At 54.0% G+C, this 20,185-nt stretch overlaps 7 protein-coding genes across 7 annotated transcripts; 4 read left to right on the top strand and 3 right to left on the bottom strand.

The window, feature by feature from the left end:
* Nucleotides 1–599: 599 nt before the first annotated feature.
* Nucleotides 600–2,460, top strand: J4E90_001339 (uncharacterized protein; the record flags this gene model as incomplete). The annotated part of the gene is made up of 4 exons (XM_051430927.1): nt 600–754; nt 802–2,069; nt 2,121–2,235; nt 2,283–2,460. 4 exons carry the CDS (start codon nt 600–602, stop codon nt 2,458–2,460), a joined length of 1,716 nt encoding a protein of 571 aa, XP_051296414.1.
* A 920-nt stretch (nt 2,461–3,380) lies between these two features.
* Nucleotides 3,381–4,484, bottom strand: J4E90_001338 (uncharacterized protein; the record flags this gene model as incomplete). Its single annotated transcript, XM_051430926.1, has 1 exon — nt 3,381–4,484. The coding sequence occupies one exon, from the start codon at nt 4,482–4,484 to the stop codon at nt 3,381–3,383; it is 1,104 nt and encodes a 367-aa protein (XP_051296413.1).
* Nucleotides 4,485–5,320: 836 nt separating this feature from the next.
* DRS1 (nucleolar DEAD-box protein required for synthesis of 60S ribosomal subunit) lies at nt 5,321–7,797 on the top strand (the record flags this gene model as incomplete). The annotated part of the gene is made up of 2 exons (XM_051430925.1): nt 5,321–6,994; nt 7,045–7,797. The coding sequence occupies 2 exons, from the start codon at nt 5,321–5,323 to the stop codon at nt 7,795–7,797; spliced, it is 2,427 nt and encodes an 808-aa protein (XP_051296412.1).
* Nucleotides 7,798–8,695: 898 nt separating this feature from the next.
* J4E90_001336 (uncharacterized protein) lies at nt 8,696–9,694 on the top strand (the record flags this gene model as incomplete). Its single annotated transcript, XM_051430924.1, has 3 exons — nt 8,696–8,807; nt 8,857–9,233; nt 9,305–9,694. 3 exons carry the CDS (start codon nt 8,696–8,698, stop codon nt 9,692–9,694), a joined length of 879 nt encoding a protein of 292 aa, XP_051296411.1.
* A 788-nt stretch (nt 9,695–10,482) lies between these two features.
* Nucleotides 10,483–13,205, bottom strand: PAN3 (PAB-dependent poly(A)-specific ribonuclease subunit 3; the record flags this gene model as incomplete). Its single annotated transcript, XM_051430923.1, has 5 exons — nt 10,483–12,033; nt 12,121–12,221; nt 12,274–12,468; nt 12,518–12,577; nt 12,632–13,205. 5 exons carry the CDS (start codon nt 13,203–13,205, stop codon nt 10,483–10,485), a joined length of 2,481 nt encoding a protein of 826 aa, XP_051296410.1.
* A 612-nt stretch (nt 13,206–13,817) lies between these two features.
* Nucleotides 13,818–14,996, bottom strand: J4E90_001334 (uncharacterized protein; the record flags this gene model as incomplete). Its single annotated transcript, XM_051430922.1, has 3 exons — nt 13,818–14,118; nt 14,172–14,266; nt 14,472–14,996. The coding sequence occupies 3 exons, from the start codon at nt 14,994–14,996 to the stop codon at nt 13,818–13,820; spliced, it is 921 nt and encodes a 306-aa protein (XP_051296409.1).
* A 2,146-nt stretch (nt 14,997–17,142) lies between these two features.
* J4E90_001333 (uncharacterized protein) lies at nt 17,143–18,768 on the top strand (the record flags this gene model as incomplete). The annotated part of the gene is made up of 2 exons (XM_051430921.1): nt 17,143–17,572; nt 17,624–18,768. The coding sequence occupies 2 exons, from the start codon at nt 17,143–17,145 to the stop codon at nt 18,766–18,768; spliced, it is 1,575 nt and encodes a 524-aa protein (XP_051296408.1).
* Nucleotides 18,769–20,185: the final 1,417 nt, after the last annotated feature.

Below are 20,185 nucleotides of genomic sequence, written 5' to 3'. Positions count from 1 at the left end.
CCGCCCAGAGCTGTATGTGAAATGGTTGTATTTCTTGAACGACTCTTCCAATACGGGCACGTATTTCTGGCTTCAGAAATGATTGCGAGCCTTCGCCTTGTCCGCGAGCCTCAGAAGGCGACGGTGATGATGTTGAGTTTGCAAGATTTGCCAATGTTGCGATGGCGACGGAGGGTAAAGTAGTCGCCACGAATAGCTCTCAAGATATCTTGCTAACTTATTACTAGTATGTAGTTCCCTTGCTATGCTTTGCTAACGCGGTGCTGAGACATCTTACTATTCGTGCTAACAGCTGGACAGTAATGCCGCCGCTTCCAGGTTGAGCCACAGTGGCGCACTAGCGGCTTGGCAACGGGCTGCTCGAAAGACGGATGCATCCTCGACTTCTGATTGCTGTGCATTCACTTTCCAGACTTCAACTCGGGAAAGGTCGCGTCGCCATGTGGGAGCGCTGAATCTCTTATTACACTCATTTCCCAGCCGTCTCTCACGACAATCCACCCCGACACGCGCCCGACTGCGACTTCTTCCGCGCCAGCTCGCCGCAGCACCCCCGAAGTCGCGCGACTCTTTCAACCCCGATTCTCTCACCCTTCACCATGGACGGCCAGAAGAAGCCCACCCGACAGTTTGGAGTCACCAGCGCCATATCAGAGGCCGCGCCGACTGAACACGATATCCGGCTAAACGACAAACTCATCGAGACGCTGAAGACTGAGAATGTCTTCGAGACTCCCGAGGGCAACCGCAGGAGGTACGGCAGTCCCTGAACACGTAGTCGCGCCAAGCTAATCTTCGCAGGGAGGAGGTCATCGATCACATTCAGAAGGTCGTCGAAGAGTTTGTCCGTCGCGTCGGCAAACAGAAGGGTGTGCAGCAGCCTGTCCTCGATGCCGCCGGCGGCAAGATCTTCACCTTCGGTAGTTACGCTCTCGGCGTCCACGGTCCCACGTCGGATATCGATACACTCGTTGTCGCGCCCAAGTTCGTGACCATCGACGAATTCTTCAAAAACTTCCCTCCGACCTTCAGAGAGATGTCCAAGGCCGAAGACATCACCGAATTCGTGCCCGTCGAAGATGCCTTTGTCCCCATTATCAAGATGGAATATCGCGGTGTGAGCATAGACCTGCTATTCGCGTCCTTGCCGAAGAGATCGTCGATACCAAGAACGATGGAGACGATCGAGAAGAAGGATTTGGAAGGTCTCGGCGAGTCGGCAACACGGAGTGTGAACGGCACACGAGTCACCAACGAACTCTTGGATGCGGTGCCGCAAAAGGTCAGTTTTCGACACGCGCTGAGGGCCATCAAACTTTGGTCAAACCGCCGCGGCATCTACGGTGCAGTCTTCGGATACCCTGGCGGAGTTGCGTGGGCTATCATGGTTGCGCGCATCTGCCAGCTGTATCCCATGGCCAACGGCGCTACTATCGTTTCCAAGTTCTTCAGCTTGATGTACAAATGGACCTGGCCGCGACCTGTTATGCTAAAGCACATCGAAGAGGGCGACTTGGGTCTCCGGGTGTGGAATCCCCAGGTCTACGGCGGCGATCGCGCCCACCTCATGCCCATCATCACACCCGCCTTTCCTTCCATGTGCGCTACACATACGGTGATGCCATCGACGCTGCGAATCATGAAGGAGGAGTTCGGGCGAGCGGACAAGATCCTACAGCATATCTTCTCGGGCGCCAAGGACTGGGATTCACTCTTCGAGCGCCACTCCTTCTTTACCAAAGACCACAAATACTACCTCAGTGTCGTTGCCGCGAGTCGGACTAAGGAAGCCAACTCGACCTTCTCCGGACTGGTACAGTCGAAAATCCGTCATATCGTCAAAGGCATCGACGATGGACAAACGGGCATAGACACCGCCCGCCCGTACATTCACTACTTTGAACGCTTCCACCGCTGCAAAGACGATCAGTTCCATGAGGTTACGCAGGGTTCACTCGAGTACATGATTCCGGCATCCGAAGTTCCCGCTGAGGGTACTGAGCCAGCGAATGGCGAGCAGCATATCATTTACACTACGACCTTCTACATTGGTCTTACTTTGCCTCCAGGTTCGTATATCCAAGTTATCCATCACATGGCACAGCTAACTCGGCATGTAGATGCTACCAAGTCGCTCGACATCTCCTACCCAGTGAGCCAATTCAGAAGCTACATCACCGACTCCGACCTCTACGATGATAAAGTGATGTCAGTTAAGGTGGTTCATACGCGCAAGTAAGTGTACCGCTCATCAAGACTTGGGGCAATCGCTAACTTGCTAGCACTGCACTTCCCGATGATGTCTTTGTCGAAGGAGAGACCCGACCAAAGAAGCCTAGCAAAGACAAGAAGAAGAAGGACGCGAAAAGTGCTAAGCGCCACTTCGCCGATACAGGCATTGACGTGCGTGACTCACGCCTCACTAAATCCTCTCGACGCTCACCCGCGCCCCGAGAGTAACCATACGCCATTATGCTGACGATTGTGCTAATACAGGACAGCGAGCATTCGGCAGCAAAGCGTCGACAGGCCGAACTGGCTACCAATGGAGTCGCTACTCCAGCGGCAGCATAAGTTCGCTTTCAGCTAAGCTAGCACATGTTCGCTTTTTCTATACTCTCCATCATTCACTTGATATTCTTGGGGTTTCTGACATTCTTCTTCTCTTCAGTTCCGGCTGCTTCCTCACGCGCCGACAAAGGTACGGCTCGTTAGCAACCTGCCTGCCTGATTACACAGGTCTTTCTCGATCGAACTAGAGACGCCTCCGGACTTGCGATCCGACGCCGCATCAGGTGCAGGTGCGTATCCGTACATCCGAGGGCCTCTAACAAACAAAACCAGAAAAAAAAGTAGGAAAAGACCGCCGCAGAGCGCAGTCACAAAAACACTACAAGAAGGTTTGATCACCCACTTTTACCATAATGCATCAACCCCCCATTCTGCAGTTGGCGTTGGTTGGCGTTCAAAATGCATCACAGGGCGTTTCACGACGAGCAGGACAGGTGGTATTCGTCCGCGCGATTTGGAGTCACAGAGAGCGAGGGGGAGCGATCAATTTGCTTTACAAACACCGGGAAAGAGAGGAACCTCGTGGCTGCGAGCTGGGATTCTGTAACTAATACGCAAACTCTGTACAACCAAAAATCTACACCATTTGGGGCCTAAGTGCTCTGGCAGATCCATCGATGGCATCGTTGTGTATGAGAGATTGTGATTGTGCTGAAGTTCTTCTATAAAATTTTATTGCACATTAACAACACATGTCCCAACCCAATCCACTCCATGCCGGGACCCATGTCGCAAGTACATAACATGTGAATAATGCAGATCCCTTCGTAATCATAACAGTCGTAACCTCGCCAGTTCAATATCGCACATCATCCCTCTACCATGCTGTCTGTCGCCGCAGCAACCGCGCCAGTAGTACCGTCCAGTCCATTGATACCGTCCATCTCGCACACGACCATACCATCGTGAAGCCAGTACGGCATGTCGCGGATGTAAGGAGCTTCGGCTTTCTTAGCGCCAGTCAACGCTGAAGCGGCACTTGCCCAGTTGAAGTATTTGTGGCATCCAACGCAGAACTGTCCGTGAATTAGTAAAGTGAAACATATGAGAAGTTCAAGATAGGGTCTCACCATGCTATCACAGCCACCATCTTTCTCGATAACCAACTGGCAATTCGGACACCTCTTTCCATCTTTACCCTGCATAATCTTGAGCGTCTCTTTCTCGGCATCACTCATCTTCTCATCCACATGCTTCGCCGCATACTCCGCACACGTAACGTCCTTGTGCCACGGAACAAGACACTGGGCGCAAGACCGGAAAGCACAGTCGTTGCACGCGACTTGCGGGTATCCAGCCGCCGTCGCATCTGGCAAACCGATCGCAGTGCATGTAGGTGAAAGACAGGTCATTGGCTTGGCACTCGCGGTTTCTTTCCACACTTCCAGCATTTCCATGTTGAACTTCTCGAGCGCTTCACCCGCAGGCATGTATCGCAGGATGAAGTGGTGGTCCCAGGGTTCCGTACAACCGGGTTCTAGACAGCCGGCGCCGAGTTGGCGTACACCGAGCGTGTCCATCTTTGCGGAGAGGAAGTTGCCGATACATGTCTTGCAGACGGGGTCGATTTTCCGCTTGCTGGGGTTCCGGGCTAGGTGGGCGATGCAGTTGAAGGGGACGTCTAGATGTTGCTGCCAGCGGCCGCGCTTCGGTGGTACCCATTTGACGAACTCATCGGTGGGTTGCTCTTCGATGCAGATCCGGCATGTGAAGTGGGTGGGCGGTGGCTTGCGCGGCCTGGGGTTGGGGTTTGGTTTGCGCTTCTTCGCCCAGGGATCTGCACGTGGGCGACGCTTCCTGGTGGGCTTGGTGACCTTGGTGGCGTGGGCTTCTGAAGCTGCTTGTTTAGTTTGCGAGCGGAGGACTCGGGTGGTTGGAGTGGGTGAGGCTGCTCTTCGTGGCACTCGACGCATGGTGGAGTGAGGTGGTCAGTGAGGTGGTGGTACGGTGTTGATTAGTGGGTGATTCAGCGACCAAGTAAAGCAGATTCGAGAGTGAAAATAGTGGTATAGAAGGAGCCTCAAGCGTGACTGACAAGGCTAGATATATCAGGCTGAGGCTGCAGCTGACGTCGGTTGGCGGTAGGGAACCGGAAGGCGCTGTGGATGCCTGGCTTCAATTGGCAGGCAGTGACTCACGGTAAACTTCTCAGCCGTTTAGAAGGAAGATTGTAGCCTGAGATCTGGAATTTGGTATCTAGGTACCGTGGACGCTTGAGCCAGACAGATGGGTATGTTGCTCAGCCTATACCTGGATATCCTATTGGATAAGGCTAGCAGAAGTAGTAAGCAATATCGTATCAGAATCTACACAATATCACATGAGAGAGCGGCCTCAATTCAGCCTGAGACCTGGTGTCATCTATTGGCGCATTTCGTCAGTCGTCATTGGACCATGTTCGTTTGTCGCAAACGTCTCTGATGCCTGGTAGGCTGTCAACGCGCTACCAACGCGCTAGCGAGCATCTTGGTGGCTAGATTTTGTGTGCATCTTGCTGCATACACACCACTAAATGTTGATTACTGAGTAGAATCTGAGATGATGTAGACGTCCGAGTGATGTTTGCCACGACTCGGAGATCCAAGCTGTTCGCAGTCGCGACGGCTGCAGCGACCCCACTTTTAGGCTGCAGGGGTGCGCTGAGCACAGATCCCCCGAGCCCGAACTTTTTTTGCGACGCTTGCAAACGCGGAACGCTCAACTATCTCTGCAATTACCCCAGTACACGAGGTATCGTCACACATTAACCATGGCGCCTAAGGACGACGACTTCATTTTCACCATCTCCGACCACGAGGATGTATCCGACGACGGTGGTGCCGACGAGGCTGCAGCAACGGCCAAACTAGCTGGCGCTGGAAAGAAGAGGAAATACACTGAAGATCCTGATCTCAACGTTAAGCCGAAAGAAGTCGCGTCGAAGAAGGCGAAGAAGGACAAGAAGAAGGGAAAGAAAGGAGCCGATCCTGCTCCCGAAATCGAAGATGACAACGCGATGCCAGAACCGACTGAAGATGTCGAACAGAACGACGACATTGCCAGCGACTTCGAGTTTGCGGTCGGCGACATAGATACCGGGTTCGTGGAGGAGTTTGACGGCTGGGGCAACGACAACGGCACAGTAGCGCAGGAGTCGCAGAAGAAGGGCACCGCGGTCGATGTCGACGACATTATCGAGCGGAGACGAAACAAGAAGAGCGCACAGGCAGTCATAGAAACTGAGTCGCCCGAGGCTTCTGTCAATGGCGACTTTGAAGGTTTCGGGGAGGATGACGAGCTCATGGCCGAAGACGGGTTCGGCATGGGCGCAGCAAGCGACTCAGAGGAAGACCAGGAGGACGAGGAGGAGGCTTCAGGGGCTGAGGGTAGTGGAAGCGAAGAGGAGGGCGACTCAGACGAAGAAGCAGAAGTACCGCATGTACCACATCCCATGGACCTTGAGGGCGCCGAAACAGACCATGAAGATCAGAGCGAGGAAGAGGACGCTGTCGAGGCGAAGAAGGCAGCCGCTTTCTTCGCGCCCGAAGACAGCGTGCAGATCAAGAAGAAGAAGGGAGCCAAAGGTGGTACTGGTTCCTTCCAAGCCATGTCACTTTCACGACCCATTCTACGAGGTTTGGCATCTGTGGGCTTCACCGAGCCTACACCTATCCAGAACAAAGCAGTTCCGATTGCGATGCAAGGCAAGGACGTCGTGGGAGGAGCCGAGACTGGTTCCGGTAAAACGGCCGCTTTCCTCATTCCTATCCTCGAACGTCTGCTCTACCGACCAAAGAAGGTTCCAACCACCCGTGTCGCCATCTTCATGCCTACCCGTGAATTGGCAGTACAATGCTTCAACGTCGCGACCAAACTTGCCTCCTTCACCGACATTACCTTCGCATTGATGGCTGGTGGTTTCTCAACGCGCGACCAAGAGGCTGTGCTGAAGACCCGACCGGATGTTGTGATTGCGACACCTGGTCGTTTCATCGATCACATGCACAACACAGCTGCCTTCCAGGTTGAGCATCTCGAGATTCTTGTTCTCGATGAAGCCGATCGTATGCTCGAAGAGGGTTTCGAGAGCCAACTGAACGAGATCCTGACGACTATTCCGAAATCACGACAGACTATGCTGTTCTCCGCTACCATGACCAGCTCAGTCGACAAGCTTATCCGTATCGGTATGGACAAGCCCGTACGTCTGATGGTTGATGCAAAGAAGCACACTGTAGCGGGTCTGACACAAGAGTTTGTGCGATTGAGGCAGGGCAAGGAAGATAAGAGGCTTGCGTATTTGATGTATATCTGCGAAAAGATCTACACAGAGAAAGTCATCATCTTCTTCAGGCAAAAGAAGGAAGCGCATAGGGTGCGCGTTGTTTTCGCTCTCTGTGGGCTCAAGGCTAGTGAGCTCCATGGTAACATGAGCCAAGAACAGGTAAGCAAATGAACCATACCCGACGTTTGATGCGATACTAACAGTTACAGCGTATTCAATCCGTGGAGGCTTTCCGATCAGGCAAGTCCGCCTACTTATTGGCTACCGATGTCGCCTCGCGTGGTCTTGATATCAAGAACGTCGCGGTAGTCATCAACTACGAAGCACCGCAAAGTCACGATATCTACATGCATCGTGTTGGTCGTACCGCCCGTGCAGGACGAAGTGGTCGTGCCTGTACACTTGCCGCAGAACCTGACCGCAAAGTTGTCAAGCAGGCCGTCAAGGCTTCGCGCGACCAAGGCGCCAAGGTTGTCAGTCGACAAGTACCCGTAGAAGAAACCGACAGGTGGATGAAAAAGATCAAGGATCTCGAAGGCGAGATCGAGGAGGTCCTCGCCGAAGAGAAAGAAGAGCGTGCCATGAGCGTCACAGAACGTGACCTCAAGCGAGGTGAGAACCTGATCCAGCACGAAGATGAGATCAAGTCTCGGCCAAGGCGCACATGGTTCGAGTCCGAGAAGGACAAGTTGGCAGAGAAAGAGAAGGGTGCTGCTGCACTAAACGGATCTTCCCAGTCTGCCGGAGCAGCCCTGAAGGCCAAGAAGGGGAAGAAGCTCAGCGGCAAAGACCGCAAGAAGCTCGAGATGAACGACGTCCGATCAGAAGGCAAGGTATGGAAGAAGGGCAAGGCGGATCGTGGTCTCAGTACTGGCAAAGCGAAGGAGAAGCAGGCTCATCAGAAGGCCAAGTCGAAGAAGATCGCCGCGAAGACCGGGTCGTTCAAGGGCTTCAAGGAGTAGGCGGTTCGTTTCAGGAGTGGTTACATAGCTTAATGATACCTCTGATCACGATTTATCGAATCATTGCCTCTCAAGGTACATGAAGCGAGATACAAAAGTACATGAACAGGCTTGACGAATACGTAGACATATTCGTAGGTCGTTACGCAAGCAGACTCTCAATGAAGACTTCCCCGCTGTTGTACTGCCCTTCTGCATGGAGCATGGAAGACTACGGTCAGCAGCAAGGCCAGGCAGATGGTGTGAAAACAATAACAATGAATTCACAATGTTCATTGCTGATGAGCGCACATGGTCCGTTTGGTCCGGTGACGGAACTGATGTGCGATTGACCTCATATGCCAAGCTCGCCCCCTTTTCGGTCTAGGCGGGTAACCGGGAGCTGGCGGACGAACATGGCAGATTTATGGTACCTCAATTTCCAGGCACAACTACTTTTGCTTCCACCAGTTTCTTGACACGTACGCTCCTTCCAACACCTCTAACTACGCCTTCTTGTCCATCTCGGTCTTACTTTTTGGCAGCCGTACTACCAAGCACCTGCATTCGCGACAGGGTTCGTTATCAGCTCGGCTTATCGGCGGCTCATTCGACAACTTTCTGGTCTGGACCCGCACAGCTTCAACAGCTATTGCAAGCCCAACTAAGCGTTTGTTGGCACGCAGCACGCCCGTTCCGAACGATTCCGTCCGTTCACGCCCAGCGCTGGACTTTACTTCGCTGCACGTCATCCCATACGAGCACCTGCTGCCTAGCGCTCTGAGCATCAGCAGAGCGCGCATACGAGCCTCCACTCTCTGGCGCAGCGGGGTACACGTGTATACAAAGACTCGCAGCTATAGCGAGTGCCTCTATTGAGGATAATTGGGAAGACGGATCGTACTCCATCTCGACCACCATGGCATCGGTACAAACACAGGCCAACGGCAACGGCGCCGCGGTACGGCCAGCACAGGCTGAGAAGGAGGGCGCGTACGAGAACATATTCCTCTTCATCCCAAACTTGATCGGTAGGCGCGTCCCTTTCTACTCAACATACACGAGCTGACCATCCCACAGGCTACTCGCGCGTCTTCCTCGCCCTGATCTCGCTCTACTACATGCCCCTCCACCCACGCACATGCACCCTCCTCTACAGCATATCCTGCCTGCTCGATGCGCTCGACGGATACGCCGCGCGGGCCTACGAACAGAGCACCAAGTTTGGAGCTGTGCTCGACATGGTCACGGACAGGTGTACAACAACGTGTCTGCTCGTTTTCTTGGCGCAAGCGTTCCCGCGCTTCAGCATCGTCTTCCAGGGCCTCATCTCCCTCGACTTGGCTAGCCACTACATGCACATGTACGCGACGCTGAGCATGGGCGGCAGCGGCCAGAGCCACAAGAACGTCAATGAGAGCAGGAGTTGGTTGTTGAAGCAGTACTACTCCAATAACGTACGTTACTCACTCAACTGGACTCTCGTGTGTAGCACAGTCGCGAAACATCCGCTAACAACCACCCACAGAAAGTCCTCTTCACCCTCTGCGCCATGAACGAAATCTTCTTCATCGCCCTCTACCTCCTCTCCTTCAGCTCGCCCCTCCTCTCCCCGACCCTCTTCTCCGACCTCAACAACCCTTCGTCCATCCAGCCCGGCTCCCCCGCCGCTCCCAAACCCTCCATGTTCTTCGCTAGCCCCTTCTCCGCCGCAGCCATGGAGATGGCTCGTGCCAACAAGATGGACTCGACTGTTCCGTGGATCTGCATGTTGACGTCAGCTCCCTTTATGGCTGTCAAGCAGTGGATAAACGTTGTGCAGATGGTTAAGGCGAGCCAGTGGCTCGCGGAGGGTGATCGCGAGGCCAGGAGGAAGGCGGGTTTGCCTAGGAAGGGGGGCGCGAAGAAGAGTCAATAGACGGCTCTTCTTGTCGGACACACAAGCGGGTCTAAAGTCCAGAGCTGGCGAAAGGACGGAAAAACCCGCCGGTAATGAGGAATACCGCTCACTTGATGGGTCATCTCGGTGGGCATGCATGTGTGCGGAACATCAGATTTTTCCCTGTATGCGGTTGTTCTCTCTTCATCTTTCCTTCCTTCTTGTTTTCACCTACTCATTTTGTAGTGATTTGCGACTTCACTTATCTGCTTCATCAACTTTCTTCATTCGTTTTTTGGCTTCTAGCTTTTTATCTTGTACGAGTGTTCATCTCCTTTGCCTCTATAGATGGTCCCAGGGTTTGCGGCGCGGAGAAAAAAAAAGATCACAAAGTCTTGACAAGGCCTTTGTACGCCAGTATAATAATATGTTGTTTGCTGTATATATAATGTACTGCGAGGTTGTGGCTGTGATGATGATGCTAAAGTCACAGCAAGAGATGCTGTGAAGCTAGAATTGCGTTTTCATTGCGCTATGAACAATACGTGTTTCCTCTAATCCCTACTATCCCCATTCCCATCTTATTTCCTTCGATACAACAGTAATACGCAACGTCATGCAAGCATCTCCAACAGCTCCTCTCCAACCCATTCCAATTCATTCGTCCATCCAATCGTTTCTTCCTCACGAACAACATTCACATTCACATTCGCGTCGTCTGGGCCCTTTGCCGACATAAGTCTCGCCGCAGCCCCTTTAATGAGAAACCCTTTTTCTTCCGTCCATCCATAACGATGCTAGCCGGGTGGACTGGGGGTTGAGGAATCCTATTTCCCCGAAACACGTCCCGCCCGGACCAAGTCCTGGAATGCTGATTCTAGTGCCCGCTTTACTTCGCGGTAGCTCACTATCAGCACGTTTTGCTCGTCGCGGCTGACGAGCGGTATCTTCTCGTCGGTCCCGGCGTCGAGCTTGTTCAAGCAGTCGAGAACGTGCGCGAGGTCGGTGACTGGGTGTCCGTTGGCGTCTACTTGGTGGAAGACGTAGTCGCGGAACAGCTTGAGGTAGTAGCGCTCTCCAGTCTCTGCCCATACCGATGATGGGTTTGCGCCGCTGTTACCGGGCATGTTTTGGGAGGCGTCTAGTTCTGGTCGCTCGTTGATCATATTTAGCTTGACCAGCAGACGGACCAATCTCGACGATTCCAACTCTTTTCCGAGGTTCACTGTAAGCGTGTCCTGGGCATGTAGCTCGCTGTCGAAGACCGATGCAAATTGGTCGGCAATGCCTCCCAGGAAGGTGTCAATGTCTTTCTGCATCGGCGCCGGTGTTGTAGGAGACGATGGTGCTCCTGGTGCTGGTTGAGGGTTGAGCAGCCATTGCACGCACTCCTTGAGACGAGCTGTATAACTTCTAGTGATATAGTCCATCGACTTTTGCATCTGCAAGTGGGCTGTGGCGTTGTTGTTCGCGATGCAAAGTATTAGTCGTCCTAGCTGAACGAGGTCGTCTGCTTGCAGTTCAGGCACGGGACGCGCATTGTCAAACTGGACTATGTCCATGATACTGCATGCGTTGAGTCGTATCCGGTTCTTTGACGTCAACAGTATTTTCGAAGGTGTGATGAGGCGCGCTGCGAGACCCGAACCGTGTATGGCCTTTAGAGCCGATGCAATTTGAACAATGTAGCCCCATAACACTTGCTCCGGTACGTGCGATGATGCAGGTTGCCTCCCGTGGAAACGCTGCACCGGCTTGAAATGCTCATCAGCAAGTGACTTCGAATTTGGATGGTAGTCCGTGACTAAGATTAGAGAACTATCGCCAAAAGCTCGAGTAGTGAACGCTTCGTGGATTGTAACCACATTGCCGTTCAAAACGCGTTTCCATGGCTGGGCGGAGCGAATCGCAGTCTCGCTTGTAAGGCGGAAGTTTTCCAGACGGCGTAGCGCATACGTCTTGCCATCTTTGCTTGACACAGCTTTGTAGATCCAGCTGGCGTACCCAAATGGAGCCGTGTTCTTCTGGGGTGACATGTCTAAACAAAACAAGGAGTGAAACTGCTCAATGACCGGCAAAGTACTATTCGGCGCGACCTGACGTGCAATATCTGCCTTCTTTTGCAACTCTTCCCGAAGAGCGTCAGGTATGAAGAAATCATGTGCAGTACGCTGGTAAGCAAGCAGACCCGTCGGCTGAGGCCCTACCGGCCAGTACAGATGGTATGCTGGAGTTTGAAACGCGTTGGCGTTCTGGAAATACGTCGTCGAGGCATCTTGTGCATACGGGTTGATGGTAGCAGCTTGGTGGGTTGCACCTGCCAGGGTAGAGATGCTGGACGGTGTGCTGAAAGGATCGTAGCCCACATTAGGGTCCACCTAGGGCGTTGTGAGTCGAGAACTGGATGTAAGAAGGTGCTCCAAAATCACGAATTGAAGGCAGATATATCAAGTAAAGCCACGCACCATCTGCTGACCCTCAAAAGACTGCGGGACAAAATCTTGGAAGTCATGTGAATTCCAATCAATGGCGGGTTCTTTCGCGTGCATATGCGGGGTGGTGACGGCTGAGACGATCAGCATGCATATAGAAGTCATTTGCGAATGCTCAGGACTCACCGGAGCGTTGCGATTTGGGAGTGAAGACGGCAGCATTGGCCGCCTTGGGCGAGATAGCGGCACTGCGAGAAGACGGGGTCACAGATCCATTGGTGCTCGCCTGCAGAGGCGTGAAGGAGGGAGAGTCGACATTGAACCTCTTTTTGGCGTTCTCATTCTGGCCCAACTTGAGGGTGTCGTGGATGTAGGGGCAGGCTAGACAGGGTCACCACGAAATTCGGCAGGTGCGGCCAGCAGCACTTACTGTTTTCGTACCGGCAGTGTCCGTAGATGGTGACATTGCGGCAGAGGGTGTTCTTCGCTTCTGCATAGGCCAGTCAGACTCGACATGTAGTGTATAGGTGTGGCTGCGTCATACCGCGTCCCTTAGGGCGAGGAGAGACGACTCCCCGTCGCGAATCACCCGAAGGACCGCCAAAGGTTGTTGCCATGAATCGCGGCTGGCTCGTCGAGGCGGTGTTGGTAGCAATAGAGGGGTGCTGGCGCGTCTTGGACGCAGTCGGGGGTGAGCGAGCAGCGCTCTGCGCGGGCTCTACGGGCTGAGAGGTGGGGGGTTTGCGGTCGGAGCCGGTATCATCTGACGAGCCACCTCCCCTACTCCATCGGCTCGTGGACTTGTTCGAGTGTTTCCGCCTGGTGGTGCGCGCCTGTTTCTGGGGCGTGGTAGGGGCGTTGCGCCCGGGGGGATTGGGAAGCGAGTCCCGTGACGACGACGACGTCAACTCGGAGAAAGATTCGGTAGTCGAGGAGCCAGAGCTGGCAATGGCAGTCGCATGTGGGTGGCCCCTGGCTACAGAAAAGAAGGCAGGGCGAGGGGGCGTCGTGGAAGCGTGCGGCGCGCCTTTGTTCGGCGGCGATGCAGGCTGAATGGTGGGCAACCTGTGGCCGGCGTGGTGAGAAGTTCCTGCGAGCACATTAGAGAGCGAGCCCATCAGCGGCGGCACGTCGTGGGCAGGAAGAGACCGCGCCTGGGGGTGTCCAGGGCCGCCGTCAGACATGGCGGGCGGCATGTTTCGCGATAGCCGACGAGAGTGGCATGCTGGGGCGGGACAATTGGATGGGTACCTTTCGGAATTGCGGGCTATGAGCCACCCCCAGCGAGTCCAGCGTCCTGTAGGAGCAGCAGCCGCGTCTCCATTAGCAGGCACAGTCCAAATGGCGAGGCAGACTAGACGAGCAGGCGCGCTGGGTGAGTGAGGTGTGATAGCTGCGGGCTACACCTATCAGCGAACAGCCGCCTTCCCTGCTGTTTGGCGTGTTTGCAGTTGGCGGCTTAGTCATCCGCTCAGTCATCCAACTTCCCCCTCGGCATGCTTCACACATCACCACCTAGGTACGACATCACCTGAGCTGAACATCAAGCACCGAACACGAGGCCTTGATTGCATTGAAATTCGTCTCTTCACGAATATCGAACGTCACTATAGCTTCATGTCCCTCGCCTTTCTCTGATACTGTCTGTCGTTCACGTCTTTGACTCCTCACTCAAACGCCCTCCGTGTCTCTTTCACAACTTCCATCTCCGCCGTTTGCGATGCTTCCCTCTACTGTGACCGGCGTCGGTGAAGGGAGTTTTGGAGCATACGAATCACCCGAGCACCCATGGCGTTCGCACTGGTCTGCACGCTGCGGTCGTGAATGGCCTGACGAGGGAACTGTCTGGATGCCTCTGCTTGCGCTTGGGGTCCAGAGATCAGCGGTTGCAGCTCGCTGGAGATGCCCTCATGGGTTTCACCTCGCCGACTCATCTGTTCCGGGTGAAGATCTGGCTCTCTGTTCTGGGGCGGTCGCACAGGTTCGTCCATGCCCGGTGCACGAGGCAGTTGTGTGAGCGTGTCTCTATCCCTATTGACGAAAGACTGCCTGTTTTGTTCTGCAGAGACAGGTGCAGTACTCACGGTAGGGCTTGCTCCTCCCATAGCTCTGGGACTGTTGAATCTCGACGGTCCATCCTGCTCTTGCCGCCACTGGAGGTACTCTGGATCAAGCAGAGCTTCTGCATTAGCTCCACGCGGTGATTCCTCGAACCAACTAACTCTCATACTTTGACTCTCAGCGGCCGAGGACCTGAATGGCGACATACCGGGTTGCCACATACTACCTTCGCTCGGACGCGACGAAGACACTTCTCGCTGTCGTGCTGGACTTTCTACCGTAAACGCCTGCGGTATAGGTACGGCAGTCGATGATCCACCCACCTGGCTTTCGCTGGCCACGTAGTGACGGAAAATGCCTGCGTTCACAAACCAATTGTGTCTGTAGTCTCCAAGCATCACCCTTACTGCTCGTCCAGGAATACTCTCAAGCGATTGCCTGACGTCCCTTTCAGTTGCGATCGAGAGAAGTGAGAAGAACATTGTCTCTTGCATGAGCTCGCGATCAAAGCTGCCGATAACAGCACTCCTTGACCATTCGCTGCGCATAGCCCCAGTCTCGTCGGGTGTGAAATGCCAGTTGTCAGGCATGAGTTTGTTCAAGAGGGCGCCATATTCGATAAGCAACCTTGTCTGGTCTAGACCTGGCTCGGGACGGTTGTTTGAAGCCGGTTGGGGACCAAGATGGAGACGGAGCTGCTCCAATCGCTCCAGGTCGCGCACGAACGCAGAGCGATTCCTCCAGCGGTCCTCGAGAGCGACGCCGGAAATTCGTTCTGTTCCCAAGAATACCAGTCTGCGATAACGCGCCTCTATAGGTGTGTATTCGCCGGTTGCCGGGTCGGGCATGATACATGAAGGCACCGGTTTCAATTCGTGAATGGCTTCTAACGCACGTCGAAATCGAGGGTCGCTTGGCGATGTATCAGGAACATCAAGGTTATGGCGCCTAAGCTCGCTCAGGAGTAGGTTGTTGTGGTTGCGAAAAGCCACCACCGTATCTCCCAGCATCGACACGGTGTTACTTAGTTCGTCTAAGCTCGTGAATAGGCCCGCCAGATCTCCTTGTTCATCGACATCACTCGGGGGTGGCTGCGTCGTCACGATTAGCGAATGCGCGTGGATTACTTTTGTAAACAATGCTTACAGGTAGAGGGTGGCGACTCGGATAGAGCGGCAGGCGGCAGTTCGGACAGCTGCTATGCTGTGTGTTCCATGAATTGAGCCAGGCCAGCAAGCAATGCTTGTGGAAAGTGTGGCCACAACGACGAATCTCGTCGACCTCCTGGCCCGACTGTAGCTCATCAAGACAGATTGCACACAGCGTCGGTATATCATCGCTGCTTGTCGTCGCGCGCAAGCCGATGCGGACGAACTCCTCTTGATTTGCTGCCATTGCGACTTCCGGCGGTGTTCAAAAGTCAGTCAAGAGCTGTCGCGAAAATGAAACTGGAGGCAAGAGTATTGTTGGGGAGCTCGGACTTGCTGCCTAATTTTCTACTTCTTCGATTCACTTTCACGTTATTCGTACGCGCGTTTGCACCTTGTGGTCACTCGGCTGTCTAGACAACCGCCCCGCAAGCACTTATCAGTATCGCTACTGCACGCTCGACAGAAGTTTAAACAACCATCACGATTACCCGCTATCTACAACCTCGCTACCCTTCAACATGCCCTGGGCCCCAGCTCTAACGGAGCAACAAAAGCGGGACACACCACAAGACAGCGTCGAGAGGGTCACAAGTGCGATACGGATGATCAGACCCTGTACCGGGCTTGTAGACGACCACAATCGAATCGCGCCGAACATGTTTCACCTCCTCGACTGCGGCCATGTTGTCGTTATCGATGGGTCGGATACGAGATGCGGTAGCAACTGCCGATACCCCATAAATGGGGCCAACCCACGGTTCTCAGAGACTGTCGCACAGTCCCCCACGGCGTATGTTATCGATGAAGCTTTTGAGTCCTGTCAATCGCTAATTCATCCTCTTCTAATCCAAGGCTCATAAGTATCCGAGCCACTGACTTTTGGCCGCGTCAAGAACCCCTCTATTCTGAAGTCTGCCAAGGCATTCCAGTGGACCACTACCTCTTCCAGAAATACCATCGACGTTCTCTCGCCCTCACACGCGGAGAAATCGTAGCGGCTCTCCAGATCCCGAATGACCAAGTCGAGACCCTGTTGGCGGCACCGTTCCCCAATCCAGATCTCCAAGAGCACAATTTACATTGTGGCCACAAGGTCTACTGTGTTGCTCAGCAATCTTGTGGTCAGAACTGTGAGTCTGACAAGCCCTGCCCGACGCATCCCTTGGCACTTCTTCTCAACAAGGACTCCGGCGTTATATTTTGTCAGGAGTGCGTTCTGAGAGCGGAACGGCTTTACACGAGGTATGAGGCGAAGGAGAAGGAGTTGGAGGTAAGACGCGAAGGTCACCCCGGGCCGGGGGCTGAATTTGGTTTCTAGGTTTGTTGCTGGTTCCATTCTTTGTTCATTCTTTGGGCATTGCACATGATAGACTTTGATTGAACTTTCCATGCTTGTAGAGTGGCGTAGACCAATTTCTCCTCTTCTCGATGCCATTGGTGATGAGAGCGCACGACCGTTGGTCTTGATGACGTATCTGGCAGAGGTCAGAATCTCGCTCTCACTTCGGGAGCGCGCAAGCTCCTGTGCCTATTCGGTATTCACTATGCCAATTAGATTGCATCGCTTTGGGTTTCTCACTATTGTCGCATGTCTGCTCGCCCTATTGTTCTCCAGTCTCGGAGCCTAGCGTGCCTGGACGCATCGAGCGATAACCGCTCACCTTCACTACAGTTTAGCAAAATAGGCTACGAAGGTTCTCTTATTTTCTCTCTTCTACAACGGGTAGTCTGTAACACCAACGCAACTACTCCCTCGTTCTCAACCGCAGACCGATCACATACTTAGCGACTCATCGACCTCACCGCGGGTTCGCATCATCAGCAAACCTTCATCAACAGCTCGATGGGAAAACAGAAGACAGTCACGACGGGAAAGCCGCCGGGACGTCCTCGCGGTGGCGCCAGAGGTGGTAGCCGTGGTGGCGGCCGACCAAAAGGCAGAGCCTCGAAGTCAGCGACACCGGCGCCATCAGCGCCAGAAACTGTATCCGATAGACCGGGACCCAAGCTACTGTTCAAGTCGTCGGTGGGAATATTGGATAGCCCAGCGCAAGAGCGCGACGCGACACCGGCATATAGCGAGAGAGACGATCAAGACGACGACTTTTCTCAGCACTTCGTAGAGGCGGCGCCGATCACGACTCGCACTGGACGAGCGATTCAAAAGCCAAACCAATACGACGCCGCTCAGGGTAGCGAGATCGATGCCTTCATTGACCAGGCTGAGGAAGATGCTAGAGACGATGGCAGAGGAACCATCGCGAGTGATCCATGTGAGTTCATCTTTCTTGTTTTATGAGCCCAGATTGCTGACCTTGGTTCAGCGTACACTACACACAAGGCCCAAGAGCAGATGAAGCAGCCACCAAAGGCACCAAAGCCAAGAGGCCGTCCGCCCAAGAACCGCACGCCGTTTAGCGCCGCCGCTGGGAAATCAATCGAACAATATGGGATGTTCGCGTCCGCTGCAGTGCCTCCCCCGTTCATAGCAGACAAAGAAATATACCTCATCCTGAGCAACCTCAAGAGCAACGCCAAAATCAGCCTCGACCTTCCCGGCCTCACCGATGCCGCCAACCCATATCAGGCCCTACCCTACAGCGCCAAGACCCTCACACAACTCTACATTGTCTGCTACCAAGAGAAGTTCTGGGACCTCTGCGACATGGTAGCCGACACATGGATCCGCAAGTTCCACGACCAGCGCAAAAAAGCTCAAGAAGATAAGAAAAAGGACGATAAAGCAGAGGAGGAGAAAACAGAGGAAATCTGGCTCCCGAACCGAGCGCTCAACCGCCGCAAGCGAGTCGCACAACAGGCGTGGCGGAAGGACAAGAATATCCCGGCGGAGTTTGATCAGTTTCCTAGAGACTACGACTTGGAGGTCACGGATCCTGAACTTGACAAAGATGTTACGTCGGTCCATACTGATCTCCTCAACTTGCTTTACACACACACATCACCGAGGTGTGGAGCGAGACTCCTCTGGGCCGACGCACTCGCACTGGGCGGCGACAAGACCGAGCACATCATTGGGAAAGTCACGCGCAAGGGCTTCCATCTACACCCCGAGCTCCTCTTCGACATCATGCAAACAAGCCTCCGTATGGTCCGACGAAACCTCACGCTGAAGATCGAAGAGAGCACCGAGGGCGCATGGTGCCAGCGATACCACGAACACGGAAAGAACGGCAACGTTTGCTACCGACAGCGCGCATCGAGGGTTGACGAGGGCCTGGAGATGGCAATAGAGCAGTCTAGGAACAGGGAAGAGGTTGATGGGGAGGGCGTAGCTGATGATGTGGATTTGCTAGAGGAGTTGGAGTTGGCACTGTGGGCGCAGGAGCAGGAAGAGACTCCCAGGGCTGAGAAGAGAGGGCGCGAGGATGGTGGTGAGGTTAGCCCGAGTAAGCGGGCTAGGTTTTTGGGGGAGGAAGAGGATGCTGAGGGGGATTCTGAGGAGGATTGAGAGGAATATTGAGCGAGGCACGGGTCAGAAGGTCCGCGGTTGCCTTTTCCGGGAATCCGGCTACGATGTCGACATAATGGCACGACATCGGTATGCCAAACATTCTGCGGTCAATTCGATAACTAGGCAGCTGAGTTACAGGAACAGACAATCATAGTTACTTACGTTCTGATCTGAAGGCGCGACGTGCTGATCATTGCGCACTGTTGCGCAGCCGTCGTGTTATCGCACCTGCCTTAGATTGTCCTTCACTCCATCGCGCCTACTCCCTGGTCGTCACTTCCCTCGGGGCCACGGCAAAATGCTAACACGTGCTTCATCGCCTAACTGCTAATTACCAACACCTCGCCATCTCATTTGCTGCCAACACACCGACATTCTCCCACCACCCCAGATCTAACGTTCAGTCACACTCTGCCCACAACTAGTTCCGGATAACCGTACTGGACCCCTCAGGCGTCCAGTCAAAGTGACATGTGAACCTCGTACCCCGGGTCCCATTTCTCCGCACGGCTTGAATCAGTTGTTGTGATTACAAGACGTATAAATGGGTCTTATCCCCAACATTGGCGCCTTGGTCCGTCTTGGTTGATACCCACAATGAGCTCGTAAGTGCGTGCTTTCCACCCCATATGCTTTCCAAGGCGGCTAATCAGTTCAGAGGCGTTTGTCAGCGTCCGTATCCACCCGATCATCCAACACCTCCGCCCGCGGACATACGCACACGATGTCTGGATTGATGTGTTGAACGAAAGCCAATGTCTGTTGAGGGCGACCTAGCCGGCAACGCGGATTGAACACAACACCACCTCAGTAGATGTCTCATGCACGGCAATCACCGACACTTGGATTCTTGTGGCTTCGACGGTAGCCGATTGTATACATGATGCATAAGAGGAAGGATTAGACCCACTGGCATCGCCGACCAGCCGATCAATCTCGCCCGCTGTGGACCAGAAGGATGCTCGCATGATTCTCAAATTTATCGCAGCGCTTGAGAGGAGAGGGCATGACTTCGATGATGCCTACGAAAACTACGATGTAGCAAAAAGGTTGCTCTGTTGACGTCTGGTACAAGCACTTGGGCGTCCTTTGGCACAATGGCTTGCGCTGTTCACAAGCACTTGGTGAAGGCATGGCGAGCTTGGTCTTCGCTAACCATCTCACGCGCACCTCGTGTGTGTGGAGACCCCAAGTCAAAGCGCCTGCGTTCGCACCGATAACACTCGGAGCTCCGACCGGGGGTGGTGGACGTATCACACCTCTAGACCTGTCTGTTTCTTCGCATCGCATGACAAGATGCACTGCGAATGCAAAGCTCTGTGGAGACGAGAAGAGCCCCGGCGGTCTGGGCTTTCGTCAAGACAAAAAAGCGCTTGGAGATGTTGTGCTTGCCGTTGTGGGTTCAACGATTCAG

Source organism: Alternaria incomplexa, assembly GCF_024043165.1.
Source record: "Alternaria incomplexa strain BMP 0042 chromosome Unknown scaffold_1, whole genome shotgun sequence".
Taxonomy (NCBI): Eukaryota; Fungi; Ascomycota; class Dothideomycetes; order Pleosporales; family Pleosporaceae; genus Alternaria; species Alternaria incomplexa.
Note: the sequence above shows the minus strand (reverse complement) of the source record. Positions and strands in the feature narration are given on the sequence as shown.